Raw genomic sequence first — 20,518 nt, 5'->3', positions numbered from 1 at the left:
CTGCATGCTTGACAGCAGACCCGCTTGCCTCGTGGTGATGGAACTTCTTTGCTCACCTTCCCTTATGGAACAGCTCCTCCTGCTGCTCCTTGATATACATGGCATTGTAATTTATGTTTCATTAATGATTCTCCCTTTGGTCTCCATTTGGTCTCTATGACATGTTGAGTAGCTTTTGAAATCAATGTACTGATAGTAGCCTCTATAAATATTATAAGGAAGACGTTCTTTACTGTGAGGGTGGTGAGGCATTGGTGCAGGTTGCCCAGAAACATGATAAATGTTCCACCCCTGTCAATGTTCAAGGCCAGGCTGGACAGAGCCTTGGGTGACATGGTCTAGTAGGATGTGTCTCTGACCATGGCAAGGGGTTGGAACTGGATGATATTAAAGTCCTTTCCAACCCAAACCATTCTATTTTCTTATGATTCTACTAGGCTTACAGGTAAAATGAAGTCCTAGAGTGTTATTAAATGGATTTCTAAAAGCCTCCTGTGAGTCTTAACACCTTCCATCCCATACATTTATGAAGGTGAATGAAGATAAACATGCAAACAGATGTCTTGTTAATACATGCTGCTTAAACACTGATTTTGGAGCTATATATGAGTCTTAGAACTGCTGTTATCTTGAAACAGAACATAGAAAGAGGTAGGAAATGGAACTAATACACTTAATGGTAAAGATGAGGCTATCTAAAGGAAAACGAGCAGTTAGGAAGGAAACCGCTTCCTTTCCTGGGCTGTGCTGGAGGGATTTTGATTTTCAAAGACATGAGTTGTATCATGTGGTTAAGTTAAACCTGAGCTTGAGAAAGATTAATCTCTGTATCTCAAACTGACAATGGTTTAAAGAAACACCTGAAATGAAGTCATCTCAAGAGGTATTTACTTTTGTGGATCTTCACAAATGTGTCTTTCAAGAAGTTCTAAGAATTAGTCATTCGTTTTGTTACCCTCTTGTGGGTAGAAATGCTTTGGGAGAAGCAGCAGTTAGTTTCCAACAGAGGTATGATTTGATTATATGCATATAAAATACATATTTGAGAAAAATTAGTTTTCTTGGACACAGGTCTCAAGTGCAAGCCAATATGATTCATATTATAAGAAAAGTCAAGGTGTCATTCAGATTTAGAATAAACTGCATTTTGATGTTGTGATCCCTTGAATGTCTTTGTCACCACGAGTTAAGCAAATGGAAACTGACGTTTCAGTGACTTCTTTGAATTTTGGTCTAAGACAGATTTGTTCTCTGAGATACTTCAATTTATGTATGGAAACTTTGGTGGTTTCTTTCTGTAACCATCATTTCTGTCTTATTTTTCTTTCTTATTTCTTCTTTTATTTTTCCTTAAAATAAATAATAATAAAAAGCATGATTCTCTGCTACTGTTTTTCCTTCCAGTTTTTATTCATTCCAAGTAGCCATGAAATCATTATTTATTATTTTCATCAAGCCATAGATGGTAAAATTAACTTGAGGTTGCTGCCCGTTGTGAGTGTGCAATCAAAAAATGACAGAACAACTGATCCAATGGCTTCTGAAAAGCTGCTTTAATGATGGTGCATTAAGGTATGAGTGTGTTTCAGAGAATGGTGAGGTCACCTCTAGTTTTCAGTTATATTCCAGGATCTCAGCTGTCAAAACCAACATTGTCCTGATATGAGATGTTTGCTGTATAGTGCATCTGCAATTGGTAGCCGTTGTTACATAGCTACTGTATCTGGGGCCTGGGAGGAAGTGACCCACTTAAGAACAAGCAACTCATGGGCACAAGAAGATCTTGGTTGTGCTTGAAGCATCAGAGAACATCCAGGGTTGGTGGCACCAAAAGGATGATGTTTTCTGACAGTTTTGTGTAGTGATCATTCCATTGCCTTACTTGGCAAAAGACCTGACTTATAAGGTATCCTGGAATGAACTGCCTTCATTAGAATATTAAAAGTCATGCCCATTGCTTAACCACAAAATTATCCTCTTCCCCCCAAGCTCCTAATTTGAATTTTTGTACTCCTCTATGCAGTAGTCTGCCTTCATTTGCACTGCATTCCAAAGGGAATTGAATCACCACTGAGTGTTTAACAATGGGGCAATTACCAAATTAGTAATCTTCAGTGATTTTGGGAGTGGCTGATTCAGAGGGATTAGGTTGGCCTAGCTCCGAGTTCTTGATTTGTCCCTGTTGGTCTGATTGCTTTCTGCATATCACAGAATCCCAGAATCCCAAGGGCTGGAAGGGACCTTGAAAGATCATCTAGTCCAACCCCCCTGCAAGAGGACCTCGGCATCTCATATCTGAGCATCCAGAGGCTGGTTTGGTATACAATCGATACAGGACAATAGATGTCTCCTCCTAACTGGAAGCACATCCTGACATCATCAGACATATTCAGGATGAATATGAGGCATATTCATCATGGGGACTGCCACTGGGCACAGAGAATTCATGCTGTCAGTTTCAACCCAGTTGAATGCTGATTCTGATGACATCCCTGTCTGCAATGGGAATGTGAAGAAAAAGGGAACACCAGCTTCCCCCCTAGCTGAGAATTCTGGAGTTCTAACATCTGTGGGCACTGTACCTGTTCGCTTGGTCATTGTGCCCATGAAGGAGATTCTAGTCATCAAGGGCCTGCATACTGAGAAACAAATCTTGCTCTCAGACTTCCTGGGGTGGGTTTAAAGTGTCAGTGAGGATTCTGTTGATGGCTGCTAACCTGCAGAGTGGAAGAGTGCCAAGTGAAACCACTGAACCTTGGTACAGGACCAGACATTATAATGGATACCTTGTTATTAACACATCTGTAGTGGTTTTTAACTCACCCTGAACCCATTTCCAATGGAGTCACAGTGAGTTCCTGTTTTTCAGAAGGTCTGTATCAGGGAGCAGAAGCAGGGCAGGTCAGCCAGGAACTGAAGCTGACAGCAAGCCAGGCATGAGGCACCCTCACCAACAGGCATAGTCCCATGGTTCCTGAACAAGAAGAATGGATTAGGTCCGGTGACTGCATCCAGGTTAAGTCAGCAGTCCAGACAAGACAATAGTAAGGTGGTCGGTCCAAGGTCAAGCCATAAAGTCAAGTCAGCAGATCAGGGTCAGAATCAACAAAGTCCAAGGCCAGACACAATTTTGGCTGCCATATAGCTCTAGTAGAGACCACAGGCAAGTATCTGAGCTCTTGAGCAACTCCTGAACAAAGAATGGGTAGCCTCTGACCAAAATTCTCTCTGCTCTTTCTCATGCAGCTCTTCCCACAGCAGTCTGATCCAAGATTCCACTGCAAGCTTGAAAAGGCAGACAAAGCCCACTGAGAAGGGAAAGAGGTTGTTGGTGTAGGAAAGACCTAACAGCTTGCACATCACTGAACTTGAGATTATGGATATACAGCAGGTAGATGCCATCAGACAAAAAGAGTATGTGTCAGTGTCATAAAGAGGATTGTGTGTTTAGACTGGTGTAAACAGATAGCACCCTGCAACTTGTTCCAGTTGCCAAAATGAGTCAGCCACAGTGATTAACAGCAGCTTTTACTTCCCTTAATTCACCATTCTAGAGCGAAAGAGAGAGTAGGAAGAACTACCAGCAATGGTCATACGTAACCTGAAACACAAATGATAAACACCACTTCTGTTGATTTTATAGTGATGTACAATTTCTCCCGAGGAGGTGACTGAGCTACACACATAGGGATTTTCTTTGCCTTTTTCTCTTCCAAAGTAATCCATAAAATGACCAACATTCTGTACTTTCACATTGCTTTGTCAGGTGAGAAATAACCATGTTGTGGACTGCTCTGCCTGTACCACCAGTGTTGATCCTGTAGTAAATCACAACCATACCAATGATGGTTTCAGAAGCGCAATCATCCTTCATATAAGGTCACAGGCACTATTTTCAAATTTTATTGGAGGCTTTGGTTCTCTCAAGATTTGAGATTCATCTGTTGATAATGTCTAAAAAGGTGAACAATATTTCTATTGGTTCCTTCATGTAGTTCATGCTAGCATGTGAATCTATATATTTCCTCCTTTGTAGTCATTTGTGAGAGACACAAGCAGAGTTTGGTCTAGGCAGTGCCTAACAAAGAGTGAAGTTTCATCTGTCTGCTGTCAGGATGGCAACAAAAGGACATCTTTCTAAGCCAGTTTTGTGGCTTGTCCTCTGCATTCAGCTCTCCCTGGGTAAGTACATATTTTATTTCACATAAGGCAGTGAGATAGGAAAAGAACGTAAATTTAATATAAATAGGTTGTTGTTCCATCAACCTGTAAGGCAAAGTGACAAGAAGGTGTTTAAATCAAAGGAGTCTTTGATTCAAACTCCTTGGTGATTCTGAGAGAAAGAAGCTTAAGCCATTTGTAGTAGTTTCGTGTTTTACTCAGACAAAAGTAGTTGGCCATTCTCACAGGAATTTGAGTCCAAGTTTTGTAGTGGAAATCAGTGGGATATTCTTACTACTGCCTTGCCTCCCCTCCTAAGGTCTTTGTGGACAGAATGAATAATTCCAGGTTTGTATTCAATACCAGTTAAAATTATGCTGCTATGCTCTGTCCAGTGGAGTTTGGCTGGGGAACATACCATCCCCTCAGTTGTTCCTGTATATTGAAAGCTTTTAACTAGTTGTCTCTCTGCTCTCCTAGAGTGATGTGTGCATGTTTGAAGCTCATACCCGTATGATAAGAAAAAGACTTCATAGTTGATACATTGGTGTAGTGTGGCCCTAGTCTTAAAGGTTCTCACCAATTGTGTGGATGTAGTCACAATTCAAGGGGATGGCAAGAGCAGGCACTGGCCATTCTGGGCAAAGGAGTGTGAAGAAGAATATCAAACATTTGTATTTAGGCATCTTTGTAGCAGTGTTTGAGTGTCATCTGAGCAGTAATGCGGAAATGAGAGAGTTTTCTTCCAACTTCTTTTTAATAACAGGGAATAGTAACAGAGTGAGATGCAAACGACAGTAGCTTTACCTTGGCACTAAGCTCGGCACCTAGGACCCATGCTTCTGCTCTGACTGTGCTCACAATCTCAGGCTACAGCAGCTGGTGCCCAAGGAGAGATGCACCAAGCCCTCCCATATGCTGAAAACCTCCACTTAGGGTCTTGGTGAGGAACGCATGGCTTAATCTCATCCCTGTGGGGTGGATGGGATGAGGGAAACTAGGTCTTGAGCTAGAGCAAGCCAAAACTCTGATGCCTTCTTATCCAAGCAGAACCTCACTCTGTGACTAGTACCACTGAATTTAATTTCATGTTAGGGCATGAGAGACAGCATGTTGCAAGTACAAAGGGGTTTTGTAGTTATTTGCAATCTCAGCTGATAGCAAGTGGTGTGATATGTAGAAGAAAGGGAAGGTGATGCTTTTGACACCATACTGTCTTGAAAACCTTACTGGAAAACTCAAAGCTCTTAGTGCAAATTAATTTTCTTTTGTGGCTTATCAAATACCATCATTGATAGGAGATGGCCTCTGAGAAGTGTCTTTCTGGACTATTTGCAAACTGCACTGTTTTCTGTTCACATCACTGCCCAGTGCTGGGTCATAATGAGTACTGCAGGCTTGTTTTGGTACTGGGCCAGGTTCTGATGCCTTTCTTGCTTCCAGTGCAATCTGTAGAGTTGGCATGAGGGTACAGAAAGGGTCAGCTGCTCCAGAGTCCAGGCAGGGTCCAGCCCCGCAGTACCCAAGAGAGGCAAGCAGGGCAGACCTAAGGGTGAGAGCTGGGTTCAACTATAGTGGCCCACTTGGCTCAGATCAGCAGGCAAGGTCATGGTGATGAAGCAAGACCAAGGTCAAGCTGAGAAGTCAGTCTTGTCAGTCCTGTCAGTTGGCTGTGCCCGAACTGAACACAGAAACACAGTGAACTCAGGCAGGGACAGTGCCAACCTGGGACCAAAACACCAGGCTTCTTATATGTCTGTCCTGTAAACCTTCTCTAGCTACATGGTCAATCTGAATGACTCTCCAGGCCACAAAGAAGCTGCCAGTTCTCTTCAGGGATTGACCTGCTCCGTTAGATGCTGAAATTCAAATCTGATCAAAGTGAAGACAAGTCTCAGATGTGGCCATCAACCACTTCCTGATTCTTACGTGCACTTAGCTTGTAGTTTGTCCTTAACACGGAAATACTAAGATCCTGCATGTGGTTTTCCACCATTTCATTTTCCACCCATTTTGTTGTGTCCTCTTTCATGCTCTAAACACCAATGGCTTCCAATTCCCATGCTTCAGCAATGCCAACATGGCTTTTTTGTAAGTTTTTTCCTTGAGAAGCACAAAGCCCATATCAAAACTGTAAAGCAAGAAACCAACACGTGCATCTTCTGTCTTCTGTCAGGCTCTTTATCAAGTGTTCTGTGATGACTGTAATGTTATTTTGTGAGTCCACAGGTAAAAGGACTGGGAAATGTGTATCTGTATCAAAGGAAAGAGGCAGACTGGGGAGCAGAGGAGGAAAAGAGGGTTCTTTGGGCATGAGCCACACCCCAAGGGATGGTGGGGCATGAGGAGAGACATGAAGACCTGTCTGTCTGTCTACTTCTCATGCTGCTGCACCTCCTGAGATAGCTTGCCACTCCTCAGGAGTATTTCTTTTCTCTCATCAGATACCCCTGATGGGGGGACCCTGTGGTTAGGGCAAGAGAGAAGGGAAAGAATAGAGTATTAGGATATTGAATCGCAAGTAATAGTTTGTCTGAGAAGAAGAAGGTGAGGCAGACAAGGAAAATTGCTTCTTTGTGCACTAAAGAACAACGGAATGAAGAAATTTCATGTTCCCCAGTGAACATTTTCAGCTGGATATCATCATGGCAGAACAACAAAGAAAGAAGCCTCTGCAAATCACACAGTAGGGATGTTACTCAGCATTTCCCAGCGCTGATAGGTCAGGAGAAAGCTCACCTGTCATTAGAAATAACTTACATTTCAGTAGTGCAGTTAGCTCAAAATTGTAAATACAGACAAATCCCTGCTAAAAAAGAAAAATCACTTTAAATTGGACTATTTAGAAAGGTGAACCAAATAAGTCTGGTTTAAGAGTAATAACAACCTCATTAACCATCTGCAATAGATAATTATGATTAGGCACTGTTCTTCCCATAACCTTGCTCTGTCTCTGTGTATGAAGGTGTTGATGAAATGAGGCTGGCAAATGGAACTGGCCCCTGCTCTGGGAGAGTGGAGATAAAACATGAGGAGCAGTGGGGAACAGTGTGTGATGGTGACTGGACCATAAAAGATGCTGGGGTTGTTTGTAAGCAACTACGATGTGGATATGCTGTTCAGGCTCTAAATGAAGCTGACTTTGGACAAGGATCTGGACCAACATGGTTGTATCAAGTTGTTTGCAGTGGGAACGAATCCACGCTCTGGAACTGCTCACACCCTGGATGGGGTGTTTATTCCTGCCCACATGCCTATGATACTGGAGTGATCTGCTCAGGTAAGAAATCATTTAACATTGAATAATAGAAAAATGCTATGAGGTGAGATCAAACTTTGTCCTAGCTGGATAAAGCCAAGTACTGCACAGAGGTAACAATTTCTCCATGGCCTCCACTCAGCCAAAATAAGTTGCACCAGCATTAAGTCTTCTGCTGACTTCAGGTGTATGTCTCCTTTTCCTGGGCACAGCACTGAAACAGAATGGAAGAAGACATAGTAAATTACATAGAACAGGAAAAGAAACACTATTTAGCTCTACCACAGCTCACCCAGGCAACAGAACAGTAGTAAACTTGTCTATGACCAGTAGTGGGGGCTAAAAAAGCAGGTGTAGATGGAGAAGCAAGAAAGTGCTATGTTATGCCATACAACTGCCCTTCTTCAGATCTTCATGTAAGCTAAGATGGGACAGTCTGCAATGGCAAACAAAGCTAATGTCTGTTTGCATGCCTTCATGCCTTCCTCTGCAAGAGTGATGAGGCTTTGGCACAAGCTGCCCAGTGAAGTTGTGAATGCTTCATCCCTGGTGGTGTTCAAGGCCAGGTTGTACAAGACTTTGAATAACCTGGTTTAGTGCAAGGTGTCCCTGCTCATGGCAGGGGGGCCAGAACTAAGAGATCTAAGGTCCTTTCCAACACTAACTATTCTATGATTCCACACGTTTGGTTTTGCTCTTTGGATAAAGAACCATTGCAAGAGTATTTTCCTTGCCAGCTTCGGGACTTCATATTTGTCCTTTTTGATTTCTATAAGGTTCCTGTCAGTTCATTAATCAAGCCTGTCCAGTTCCCTCTGAACTGCAGCTCTGCCCTCAGGGTTATCTCCTCCCACCCCCTCAAACAGGTAAGAGTGCCCACCACGACCTCCTTCAGGTTGTTGAAAATGATGCTAAACAGAACAGGTCTCAGGAAAGACCCAACAAGTGGTATTCCCTTCTTGCCAGCTGTCAGGTAGACAGCAACCCACTAACCACTGGTATTTGAGTTTGACCATCCAACTGCCTTCTTTCCCGTGTAGCTGTCCACCCACCCAGACTGTAACATCCTGGTCTGAACACAAGAATATCATGCAAGACACTGTCAAAAGCCTTGCTACATTTGAGGTAAAGGACATGTGCTGGTTTCCCCTCATCCACAAATCCAGTCACCTTTATCAGAGGCAGTAAAAATATCACACAGGCAGGATTTAACCTTGGTAAATCCATGTTGACTCTTCCTATTCACCTTGTGCCCAGCATTGTGTTGCAAGAGGACTCACTCCATGTTTTTCCCAGGCACCAAGGTGAGGCTGACTAGCCTTTAGATCTCCAGGCTGTCTTTTTAGCCTTTCCTGAGGATGAATGCAACATTTCCTGTTTGTTCTTTCTGGGGCTTTCCAGCTCCCTATTCATTTCAGTAATGGAGTCTCAAGGACACACACTAGTAATGACTTGCTCTTTAGAGATTGCTGCTTCTCGAGTATTTGGCAAACAATCAGAACTCCCCTCCTTCTGTAGCTTCCCAATGATTTAGTATTTTCAAATAATAAGAAATAAGCATTCCCATATATTTTCTCTCTTGTCAGCGGCATACAGGAATTGCCACAACGATTATTTCCATGTGTCAGTGGTCTTCAGTGACATGTGTCTTGCTCATGAAGGTATGGGAGTTATTAAACTAGGTCAGTACAAGCAACTCTTGATGCTGGATTTCTTGGTTTGGTTTGGTTTGTGTTTTCTCCAGGTTTCACTGAGCTGCGTTTGACTGGAAGGGACACTGCCTGCTCAGGACATCTAAGAGTAAAGCAAGAAACTTGGGTTACAGTCTGTTTTTCACACATTGATTTCAACACTGCCTCTGTTGTATGTAATGAGTTGGAGTGTGGAGAGGCTGTGGATATCTCGAGAGGAAATCACTCTGAAGACAAACCTGAACTGATCTGGCAAGAAAAGTTTCAGTGTGTAGGGAATGAGACTCACCTTGCACACTGTCCCAGGACAATGCTCCATACTAACACATGTTCTCATGATGCCACTGTTGTATGTTCAGGTGAGATTCTGGATTCATGGACATCATTTACATGTGTCTTCTTCCTGTCAACCCACAGTCTGGAGCCTTTGTGTATTTCTGTGGTCCTCAGTGTTCTTAGGTACTTCTTCTGCTACATCATGAGGCATTCAGGGAAGGCCAGGAAGTAATAGAGCAGCCCCATGATCTCTCATTCATTCTACTGAGAGCCTGCTGTTCTAGCCACTTCACTTCTGCACCAGGGATTCAGATCTCAAAAGGGGTGTATTTTCCTTTATGATATTAGGGGTACGCACTCATTAGTGCTGACAGCTCCTTCTGTGTCTTTTTTATGTACATTACAGGAGAGGTGGCCAGAGCAGACACACAGGAACGTTTTCTCTGCTGCCAGTGTGTATGTTAATCATGTACTTCAGTTCAGGATAAAACTGGGAGAGGTCCTGTGCCTCCTAAAGCTCAAAGAAGGCATAAGTTACAAACTTACATTACTTTAAAGAGTTGTCAGGGGTCTGGATGACTATACTTGTGACTCCCCAGCACTGGATGGGGAGCTGTGGCAGCCAAATGGACCAGTTGAGGTATCAGCCAACAGGTTACTATCCTGAACATCGGAGCAGAAATCCAGGTCTCATTAGGGAAAGCACAATACAAGGACCAGGCAAGGGTAAGAAGTAACAGTGTGAGACAACAGACGGACTGCATGGGGCTGACACAGCACACCATAGTCCTACCTATTGTGACTATGCTGATGGTCATGGACTGTTGTGTTCAGAGCCTTATGCCGCAGCATAGATGAAAGCTGAAAACTGCACTGCAGTTGCTGCTTACTGGGATGACCAGCTACTGGGAGAGGGAGTGCTACTGGTAGCTGCTACTTAGCATTTCTCACATGCTCCAAATGCAAGGCAATGCTGGATCTGCCTCTGCAAGAGAAGGTGTTGCAGGATAGCAACATTACTGTTGTAGGAGCAGAGAGCAGAGCAGAGGAGGAGAGACTGAACTCAGTCAGAAAACTTGTAGTCATGTAGTGCAGGCTACAACACGGACAATAAGGGTTTGGGTTTTCAGAGCTGTCTTAGGAGCATTCTGGTCTAACATTCTTGCCAGTAACCAGAGGCATAGTGAGTGCTCGTTCCTTGTAGCGAGATCTCTCTTACAATTTTCAATGCAAAAGCACAAAACCCACCAAACCCAGAACCCCAACCCTGCTGAGCTCCTTTGTTCTTCCTGCAGGCTATGGTGGGTACAGGTTGGCAAATGGCAGTACCACATGTTCAGGGAGAGTAGAGCTTCTTCATGGAGGCACGTGGAGAACCCTGTGTGACTACCTGTGGGATTTACCAGCTGCCAATGACCTCTGCCAGCAGCTGGACTGTGGGGTTGCCCTACAGATACCAGACGGACAGTTCTTCGGGAAAGGAAATGGATCTGTCTGGAATGGGACATTCAGCTGCAAGAAGAATGCCAAACATCTGAGAGACTGTTCTGTGAGTGTGCTAGGTCGTGATGAATGCCCTGCTGGAAAGGATGCTCGTGTAGTATGTTCAGGTGAGCAGTGGAAAAGTCTAGGAGCAGAATAGGAGAACTCATTCTTTTGAGGAAAAATATGACCCAAAATCCAGAGGGTCTATGTGGAGCCAAGATATCATGTCTGGTCTCTGGATAGTCCCAGAAAAGGCAACTTAAAACTATCAGATGTAGGGTCCAACTGGAGAGAACAGAGAGGAGTAGCAGGAGACAAGACTGGAGACTGTTACACCAGTCACATAGCTGAGGCAAGGACTGAAAGCCCTGGTCCATGTTTAGATGAGGCCCCAGGATGCATAGCTGGAGGCCCTAGGTGAGGCTGGTCAGAATAACTAAGGTCTATTGGCTCACCCAGAGTGAAACACAGTGCCCCATGTCTCAAAACTGCAAAGGGGAACAGCTCCTGGTTTCTAGTCGTCCTTCTCAGTACAATAGGGTTGATTGAAGTCTAGTTATGAGGATGGGAGTTCCAGTGGCCCAGTGGAGTGTTTTATGACTGAATACTAAGGAAAACTCATTCCCATGTCCCAGTCACTTTCAGATCATGACCATGAGCACATACAAACATGACATCTCACTACTCACTTTGTATATTCAGGGTGCCCAGGGGCCAGGTTGGTGAATGGCACCACCTGCTCTGGCAGAGTGGAGATCCGCCATGGAGACACATGGGGAAGTCTATGCCGATCCCAGTGGAATTTGAAAGCTGCCAACGTTCTCTGTCATCAGCTGAACTGTGGCTATGCAAAGTCAATCCAGACAGGAGAGGATTTTGTGGGCATGGATGGGCCTATATGGAGAGATGCTTTTCACTGTGATGGGACAGAGTCCTGCCTGTGGGACTGTGCTCAAGTGATTTTGGGAAATCCAAGCTGTTCAGCCAGAGAAACAGCCACTGTTATTTGCTCAGGTAAGGCAGGAGGGGGCTTTAAGGGTAGTGCAACTTCACACCAAAGCAGCATTTGTGATATTACTTTGCCAAGCAAGTCTGCTATGTCCTTCTCCCTATCTTATCCCTTTTCTTCTCCTCTCCTCAAGTTTCCTCCCTTTTCCCTTCTCTTCCTTCCCCTCCTATTCCATCCCTTTCTCCTTCCCAATCCTATTTGCCCCACCAGTCTTCATTTCAGCTTAGAAACTTCATTTAGTAGAAGGACTCACTGGGGAAGACTTTCTCACTTCCCATTGCAGACCCTTATGTGCATGAAAGCAAACAAAGCCTTAACAGAGTCTGTCTCCTTTAAGCAGTACTGAGAATTATTGTTTTACTAACATAGAAATTTGTCTTCTGTCTCTGTCCTGCATCTTATTTCTAGTGCTATAAGAGCAGTAGATGTTATTCAATACATTTTCCACATCTCTTGAGTCCAGGTCTTGCTGAATCACTCAGACTCTCAGGTGGTGAGAGCCGCTGTGATGGACGAGTTGAAATCTTACTTCATGGCATATGGAGCAGGGTCCTGGATGATGACTGGGACATTAAGGACGCTCATGTGGTATGCAGACAACTAGAGTGTGGAACTGCCCAGAAAGCCTATTACCTTCCAAGGTCTAAGCGAGGCATCGGTGTTGTTGGCTTTAGAAGTGTCCAGTGTGCTGGAAATGAGACTCAGCTGATGCTCTGTAAGACCTCCCGTTCTCACACAGTGCCATCGGGAGTTGCTGAAGATGTTGGTGTGGTTTGCTCAGGTGAGTTACTGTGCAAAAGGTATAGAATGCTTCCTAAGGTTATATCTAGCCCACCTTGCGCTGTGGTCTCACCAAATCTTAAACAGGCTTGGGTCTGAGCTTGTAATATCTGCTTGTATACTCCAAGGGACAAATGATAGTTAAGGAAGCAAGTGTAACTGATATAATGCTTTCTTCATCTGAATTTCTTATAGAATTTATCTCATAAAATCAAAAGAGAAACAACTGACTACAGGAGCCATAAGGATACTGATTTGGCCAATATTGCCACACATTCTGTCACTTGGGAATGAAATAGGTTTTCTTTTGTGACATTTCCATATTTATAGGTAACCTGCAGCCTTTATAGATTGGAACTGTTTCTACTCTTATTTTGTGACCCATCTGTAACAATAATTGTTTCTGTCTGAATGAGTTTAGATAGAAAACATCTTCTCCAGCTTTCTAAGATAAGTTGATCTCTGAATATACTCAGTATGACCAGACACTCCTTGTCTGCAGCTTTTCACAGTGATTATTCAAATATTTACCTGGTTCAGGAGTAGGCCTTTCCCTTTATGTGGTTTTAGCTCCTCAGGAGTTCTGTCCAAGAAACCATAACAGAAGAACTAGAACATAACACAAACATGATGCCTTAAAAGTGTTTTAAACATACAGCCATAACATGCACCTGTGTATTATTGTTCTATCTCAGGTTGACAGATGGGTTTTCTTCCTGCAGGTAGCAGACAGATCAGGCTGGTGAATGCAACAAAGCGTTGTGCTGGGAGAGTAGAGCTTTATCATGATGGCACCTGGGGCACCATCTGTGATGATAACTGGGACCTATCGGATGCTAATGTTGTTTGCAAGCAGCTGGGATGTGGACATGCCATCAAGGCATTTGACTCTGCTCATTATGGAGAAGGCTCAGGACAGATCTGGTTGGATGATGTAAACTGCACTGGGGCTGAATCTGATCTCTGGGCATGTCCTGCTAGGGCATTGGGCCAGCACAACTGCCAACACAAGGAGGATGCTGGAGTCCTGTGCTCAGGTGTGTTCAGAAAATCCTATTCTGAGCCTGTGGATTGAAAGGGGAGGATTGCATAAAAGGGAAAAAGAGATTACCAGAGACTTCCTTGGACAGACTCTTGCTTTCTTGACTACAAGTGCAGTTGGTCAGCATATCCCCTTGGCCCCACCAAAATGGCTAAGCATGGTGTGGGGGATTGAGGACAGAGAAGGGTGCTTAGTTTTGTCCAGCTGGCTCTGAAAACATTGTAAACAAGTCATTGCACACCAAAACTTCAACAAATCTGAGCAGTAAATAATAGAATCATAGAATACCACGTTGGAAAGGACTTCAAGGACTATCTGGTCCAGTATTTCTAGTCAAAGCATAACCTAGCCTAGATGTCCAAGCACAGTCCAGCCAAGCCTTGGAAGTGTCCAGTGCTGGGGAATCCATCCCTTCCCTGGGCAGACAATTCCAATGGCTGATGGTTCTCATTGTGAAGAGTTTTCCTCTTGTGCCCAGTCAGAATTTTCTCATATTGACAATTGACTTGTGCCTATTACCTCTCATCTTTTCCATGTGACTCCTCGGCACCTATGCCACAGCATCCCAAAGAAATATACCTGCAGCTGAGGGGGTAACCATCACTGTTGTTTGATGATGTAGATACTGATGAATGCTGCCTAACCATAGAAGGTCACTGCACAACTTTTGGGTTTAAGTGTCTGTCACTTTTAGAGTGGTTTCCTCTGGTACTTTCTCATTCAGAATGAGGAACAGGTTTGTTAGCAGATTCTGGGTTTCATTCATCACAGCCAAGTTCCTCGCAGAATCAGGCCCCACTAATTCAATCTTTATGTCTTCACTTCTAGAGTTCCTGGCTCTGAGGCTGGTGAATGGCAATGACTGTACTGGGAGGCTAGAAGTTTTCTACAACGGGACATGGGGAAGCATTTGTTCCAATCAGATGTCTCAACTCACTGCAGTAACTGTGTGCAAACACCTGAACTGTGGAGATGGTGGGGAAATTGCAAGAGACTTTGAATACGGCAGAGGTTCTGGGCCCACATGGCTGGACCACATTGAGTGCACTGAGCAACAAAGCTCTCTCTGGCAATGTCAGTCAGACCCCTGGAATGCTCAGTCATGTGATAATCGAGCAGAAGAGACCCATATATCTTGCACTGGTAATTAGAAATGCATCTGTATAAGACTGCCTAGACATATACATAAACCTATGCGTGCATTTATAGACACTGCAGTAAATATATCACGTTTGTTTGTTATCTTGTATGTATTATTTCTAGTCTCATGCAAATGGCATGAGAAAATGTTTTTTCTTCATCTATACCCTTGATGTAAATGAGTGCATTAGAATTACATGAGTGTTATCGAGTGCAGTTACCTGGGAGAAATCCCAAGGAAGTCCTTCATAGGATGGTACCATTGCATATTTTTAAAGCAAAAATCTATGATAGACAATCAGTCTGTGAGATCTGAGTTAGGATCAGACTTCTCAAGAAGTCTAGAGGCATGTATATATTTCTACATGTATAGAGGTGTATCAGTGCATATGTACATGTACACATATGCATGCATGTAGCCATGATCAAATGTATGTATTAGTTCAGTTCTAAAGGTCCATTTCTAATGCCTGCTCTTACGACTGTATTTCATACCTGTGGGTTCCCACTATAATATAGATGAATTCTATATAACATTCAGATCTCCTGAAACGGATTGCAGCTGCCTCACACAAGTAGGGACAAAGCACAGTCATCAGGAAGGTTCTTATTCACAGCATTAGCCAAAGAGCGATACACCAAGTACTAGATAGGCCGTGTATCTATTATAGGGAAAAAAACCCCACCTTTATGATTAATTTTCATGCATTTTATACTCCTCTTTTCAGAGAATAATCTATTTACTTCAGTATTTAAATTCTGCAGGAAGAAAAGAGGCAACATCTCCGACCACATTTGCTGAATGTCCAAACTCTACAAGCTGTTCAGGTACATTTACCTCTTCACTTCTCCTTATTGGTCCCTATGGACCTTCCTGCTGTTTCAGTAATACAGAAGGTTTCTGTGTTTTCCAGACAGGGAGAAGTTACGACTCATAGGAGGAGAGTATGGATGTTCAGGCAGAGTGGAGATCTGGCACCAAGGTTCTTGGGGAACAGTGTGTGATGATTCCTGGGATCTGGCAGATGCCAATGTTCTATGCAGGCAGCTGGGCTGCGGATCTGCTCTGTCTGCTCTGAGTGAAGCTGCCTTTGGGGAAGGGACTGGTCCCATCTGGCTGGAGAAGGTGCACTGCAAAGGAACAGAACTATCTCTTTGGGACTGTCCTGCCAAACCTTTGTTTGGCAAAAACTGTGATCACAAGGAAGATGCTGCTGTGGAGTGCTCCGGTTAGTGACTGCTCCTTTGCTTCATTACACAGATCTCTAAAGCAGGGAGAACATTATGCCTGCTGTATATCCCAGTGACTAGCTCCTTCATAATTTGACTGCAGGAACCTCACAAATGGTGTGTTCTCCCTATATTTCACACTTGCCTCTTTCTTATCTGCACTTGCCTTCTTTTTGCAGGTGTAACAGAAACAACAGCATCACCCACTAGAGCAGGTAAAACATTCTTCCTTCCCCCTTTCTTTCTCCCATCAAATGAGGATTTAATGTCCCTGATACTGCATAGCAGGTAAATCAATAGTATATTCCAGGTCCTCGGAAAGCACCTCCTGCAGCCTTTTGTAAAGGAGAGCCAAATGGCACCATCCCCAGCTGCTGAATTCTAGCTGCTTGGGCAGCAGATGACCTACTAGCATGGGCACAGCAGGAGGCTACAGAGGAGCAGCCCTTTTGATCATCTGATTCTCTACCTGTTGCTTCTTCATTTCCATTCAGATCCCCCCCGCCGCCCTGCAACAGGCAGCACGAGGCTTTCAACACCTATCATCCTCTGCATCATCCTGGGGACCCTTCTCTGCCTGGTCCTTGCCATCCTTGCTCGACAGATCCAACGTGCCAGGGCACAGCAGAAAGGTGAGTCCCTCAGGACTTGTATGAAATGCCTCCTTGACATGGCTGGTGAGTGTTTAACTGGCTGGGGATGGGTGACTGAGATGAATGGCATCTGCTGCCACACCAAGAGTTTCACTTACCATTGGGCAGTGCTCATCCTCAGTCAGCATCTCTCAGTGACTTTCTGTGTACCAAACAGGCCATGTTAGACCCCTTTGGGTCACTTGTCCTTTTCATGACCCTATCCTAAGTATGGGCAGAAACTGTATCAGTGATTACTGCCTTTTAATTTCAGGCTCCAGACTATCCTATGACCCCTTCTCTGAAGCTGTCTATGAAGAGATCGACTATAACATGATGAATGAAAAGCAGGGCATAACTGGCCTCTCAGGTCTGTATGTCTTGCTCTTGTCAAGGGAAAACTCCTCCTGGTGGCCCAGATTCCAGTGTGGTACTTTGCAGATCCCAAATCTACTGGGAAACTGAAAATTCCTAGATCCAAGGAGAGGGGTTTCCTCCCCACTGGATTAAACCAATTCCTCTCCTAGGAACAATTCATTTTGCACTGTACTCGTCACAGCCATAAAGCATAGATCAGTACAGGTCAACCAACCAACCAAAACACAAACAACTCTTGCTGCAACTATTTAAAATAGGAATATATAGAGGAATAATCTTTATCTCCCTCCCAGCAACTATGTGTCCCTGTAAGCTTCCTCCTCTTAACCACTTTTCCCCCTTCATGGCTTACCTCCTCCATGAGACACAGAGGTGTTATGGGGCCCTTGAAGGATTCTTGGCTATTCCTCTGTAAACCCTTTACTTTGTAGGAATAATACTGACTGCCTGAGAACCTGTTGGACTTGGATGGTATATACATGAGATCTCTTTTCCTCTTGAAGTCTTAGCAGCTAAGGAGAGTTTAATCTGATATCACATTCTTTCTCATTTGCCTAGATTCTTATATAGAGAGTTCAAAAACAAAGGCACAGTTTTATAGCGGGGACAGTGATGAAGAAAATGATCCTGGAGCAACTCAAGGTAATGGATAACAGGGACCTACAAAAGAAGAGACCCAAAATCAGGGTAGCTTTTAATTCCCAAAGCATCATTGGTGATTAAGTTTTCAGTTTTTGCTGCATTTCATGTCTACTAATGATGCCTTGATGTGAACCAGATCACAGAGACAGGTGCCCCTGAGGAATCAGACAGCTGGCTACTCACAGAACTGAGGTTGATGGAGGGACTATTCAATGAAAAAGGATTTAGCTGGATGGCTGCATCCATAGCATTGCTGTCAATGGCTCAATGTCCAAATGGAGATCACCAAGTGGTGTCCCTCAGGGGTCCATACTGGGACTGGTACTGTTCAATACCCTTCTTAATGATATAGGCAGTGGTATTGAGTGCACCCTCAGCAACTATTGGAGCTATATTATTGTTGCCTGGAATACCTTGGAGTCCTCAGGAGGATTCTTGGTTTATTATTGTTCATTATCATTATGATAATTTCAGTATTACAGGCCCTTATGGCTGGATCATCAGCTACTGCTTCTCTAGAGGAAGACCTCTCCTTGTTATTGTTAATACCTGTACTTTTCCAGAGGTCCCTCCACTGCCTGAAAATGCCCTGGAAGATAATTATGATGATGCAACAGAAGCTCCTGAACCTAAGGATGCTCCTTTTTCAGAGCAAAATGATAAGGAAATCATTGGGATTCCTGAAGAAAGTGACAAAAACAAGGATTCATGGACAGGTGAGGCCAGAAAAGCTGTTGGTTTTCATCATCTATAGTTACTGGACTGAACTCAGGGAAAATCAAGGTGGAGGGTATCTCAAGGTATCACCTAGTTTTTACCTAACCAGGCAAACATTTCTCATAGCCATGCATATGTAAGGTTCTGATTTCTGGAGGAGACAACTGATAGCCCATGCTGACAGCTGCAGAACCACATAGTATGTTCAGGATGTGCATTTATCTCAGTGTTCTTCCCTTCATGTTTTCAGGCCAGAGCCCTAATGTGTCAGGAAACAGGACCTCTGCAGCTGACAGACATTCATCCCCTGCTCTTGAAGATACAGGTTATGATGACATTGAGGAGCTGTGACACTGACAGAGATGGCCAAGTTGTACCTACCACCTTTGTTAATACACCTCTGTTAATAGAATGCTAATCGGGTACCAGTAGAACCAGAACAACTTGCATTTAGGATTAGTTCACCTGTTTGGTTTGTTTGCAGAGAAGTGATTACATATTTAGAGATACACAAGCATGACTGTTAAGAAAACCTCTCTAATTTCCCATATAATTTCCTGTTGTCAAGACTACCTGGACAGTTTTTGCTTTTTATTTTACAATAACCTAATTTACAATGAGGTTAATTCTCATCCTCGCTTTAGATGTAGGTCTGTCATCTGAATTATGTATAAGTGAATCACACATTTGATTTGAAGGAAAAGCTTCTGTTTTCTCCTTCTATACCATAACTTACTGACTCCCAGAGTCATACCAATTGTATAGCAAGTTTCTACAAATGGTAAGTGGTGGTCATACCTACAGGTGTCTGTCATGTCATTTCTTCCAATCATATGAAGGCAGATCAAAAAAGACAGCATGTTGATGGAATAGATGGTGAGGCATTGCTGTCTTGGCTCCTAATGAAGTTTCTTTTAGGTCTTGAATGTGAAAGAATGCTTTAATGAACCTTATTCATATCAGCTAAGTATTGTAGAAGTAATACCTGTAAGAGTCACCATAACCTAGATGAGACTGTCATTAGTAAATGAAAACAACAGTGGTTCTAGCCATCATGATACATAAAGAGATGTGAGCTTGTCCCAGACAGCTGAGAAGACACACAGACAAGCAAATCCTCTCCCAAATAACCTCACTAACCTCATTAGCTCAGCATCAGGACACCTTACAACCCTGTGCCAAGGACTGAGGCAGAAGAGACTGGATTGAGATTAACTGAATACTTCTTTGTATTCAGTGAGTATCCTGGGAAATCTACACTTCCCTGTTTGCCTTCTCTTCAGCACCGAGTGGAGTTTCCTGGGGAATATTGTGAGAGCACCGGAGTGCTCTGCACTGCTGTGATTATGTGATGCATAGGATGTTTCAATCTGTGTAGCTTTCTCCTTTGCAAGCTGGCCTGGAAGTAGAGAGAATGAAATTCAAAAGGACAAGTCTGGCGAAGATAAGGTACTTCATTAAGAGATCCTAAGGGAATGCAACCACCTTGACATCTAAATCCAGGCAAGAACCAACACCCTCACACTGTCCCTGCTCCACCTGATCTGAACACAGATCCATTAGGTACAATGTGGATCTGCCCCACAGCTGGGCTAAGACACTCCGGCTACCGAGCAGCTAGCTACTGGATCCCAGTCTCTTCAGTTGCTGGCACATGGTCATAGAAGCCCCCGAGGCCACAGCCTGACTGCAGCTGCTGTCACAGACCTCCAAAGGCTGACACACACATACATATGCTCATCATTTCCCAGCAGTTGGCTGGGACTCCCTGGTCCCCTCTGGTAGCCAAGTCCTTCTGTGTGCTTGCCTTTTGAGACAGATATGCAGAGCTTACTGGGACACCCCTGGTCCCTGTGGCAGCCAAGGCACATTTACATATGACCAGCCCCTTTTATCCCCTTACATCTCTAATTGCAGACAGTTATTCCTCCCCAAACCACCCAGATTCATTCCTTTCCCTGTCTTTGCTTCCTCCCAGAACACCCCTACTGTAAAACCAAAATGATCTTCCCCTGGAACTCAGACCCTTTTGCAGTATCCCTACCCTCCAGCAGTCCTGTTCCTGCTGACTCCATG

At 43.8% G+C, this 20,518-nt stretch overlaps 1 protein-coding gene across 1 annotated transcript; it reads left to right on the top strand.

Annotated features, from left to right (window-relative positions):
* The first annotated feature begins 4,115 nt into the window (after nucleotides 1–4,115).
* LOC101879971 (antigen WC1.1-like) lies at nucleotides 4,116–18,793 on the top strand. The gene is made up of 15 exons (XM_034059927.1): nucleotides 4,116–4,182; nucleotides 7,127–7,441; nucleotides 9,165–9,470; nucleotides 10,683–10,997; nucleotides 11,575–11,886; nucleotides 12,345–12,662; nucleotides 13,384–13,698; nucleotides 14,532–14,846; nucleotides 15,609–15,671; nucleotides 15,758–16,072; nucleotides 16,253–16,288; nucleotides 16,568–16,705; nucleotides 16,980–17,075; nucleotides 18,247–18,441; nucleotides 18,693–18,793. The coding sequence occupies exons 1-15, from the start codon at nucleotides 4,116–4,118 to the stop codon at nucleotides 18,791–18,793; spliced, it is 3,207 nt and encodes a 1,068-aa protein (XP_033915818.1).
* Nucleotides 18,794–20,518: the final 1,725 nt, after the last annotated feature.

The sequence above is a fragment of the Melopsittacus undulatus genome, chromosome 2 (assembly GCF_012275295.1).
Source record: "Melopsittacus undulatus isolate bMelUnd1 chromosome 2, bMelUnd1.mat.Z, whole genome shotgun sequence".
Taxonomy (NCBI): domain Eukaryota; kingdom Metazoa; phylum Chordata; class Aves; order Psittaciformes; family Psittaculidae; genus Melopsittacus; species Melopsittacus undulatus.
Note: the sequence above shows the minus strand (reverse complement) of the source record. Positions and strands in the feature narration are given on the sequence as shown.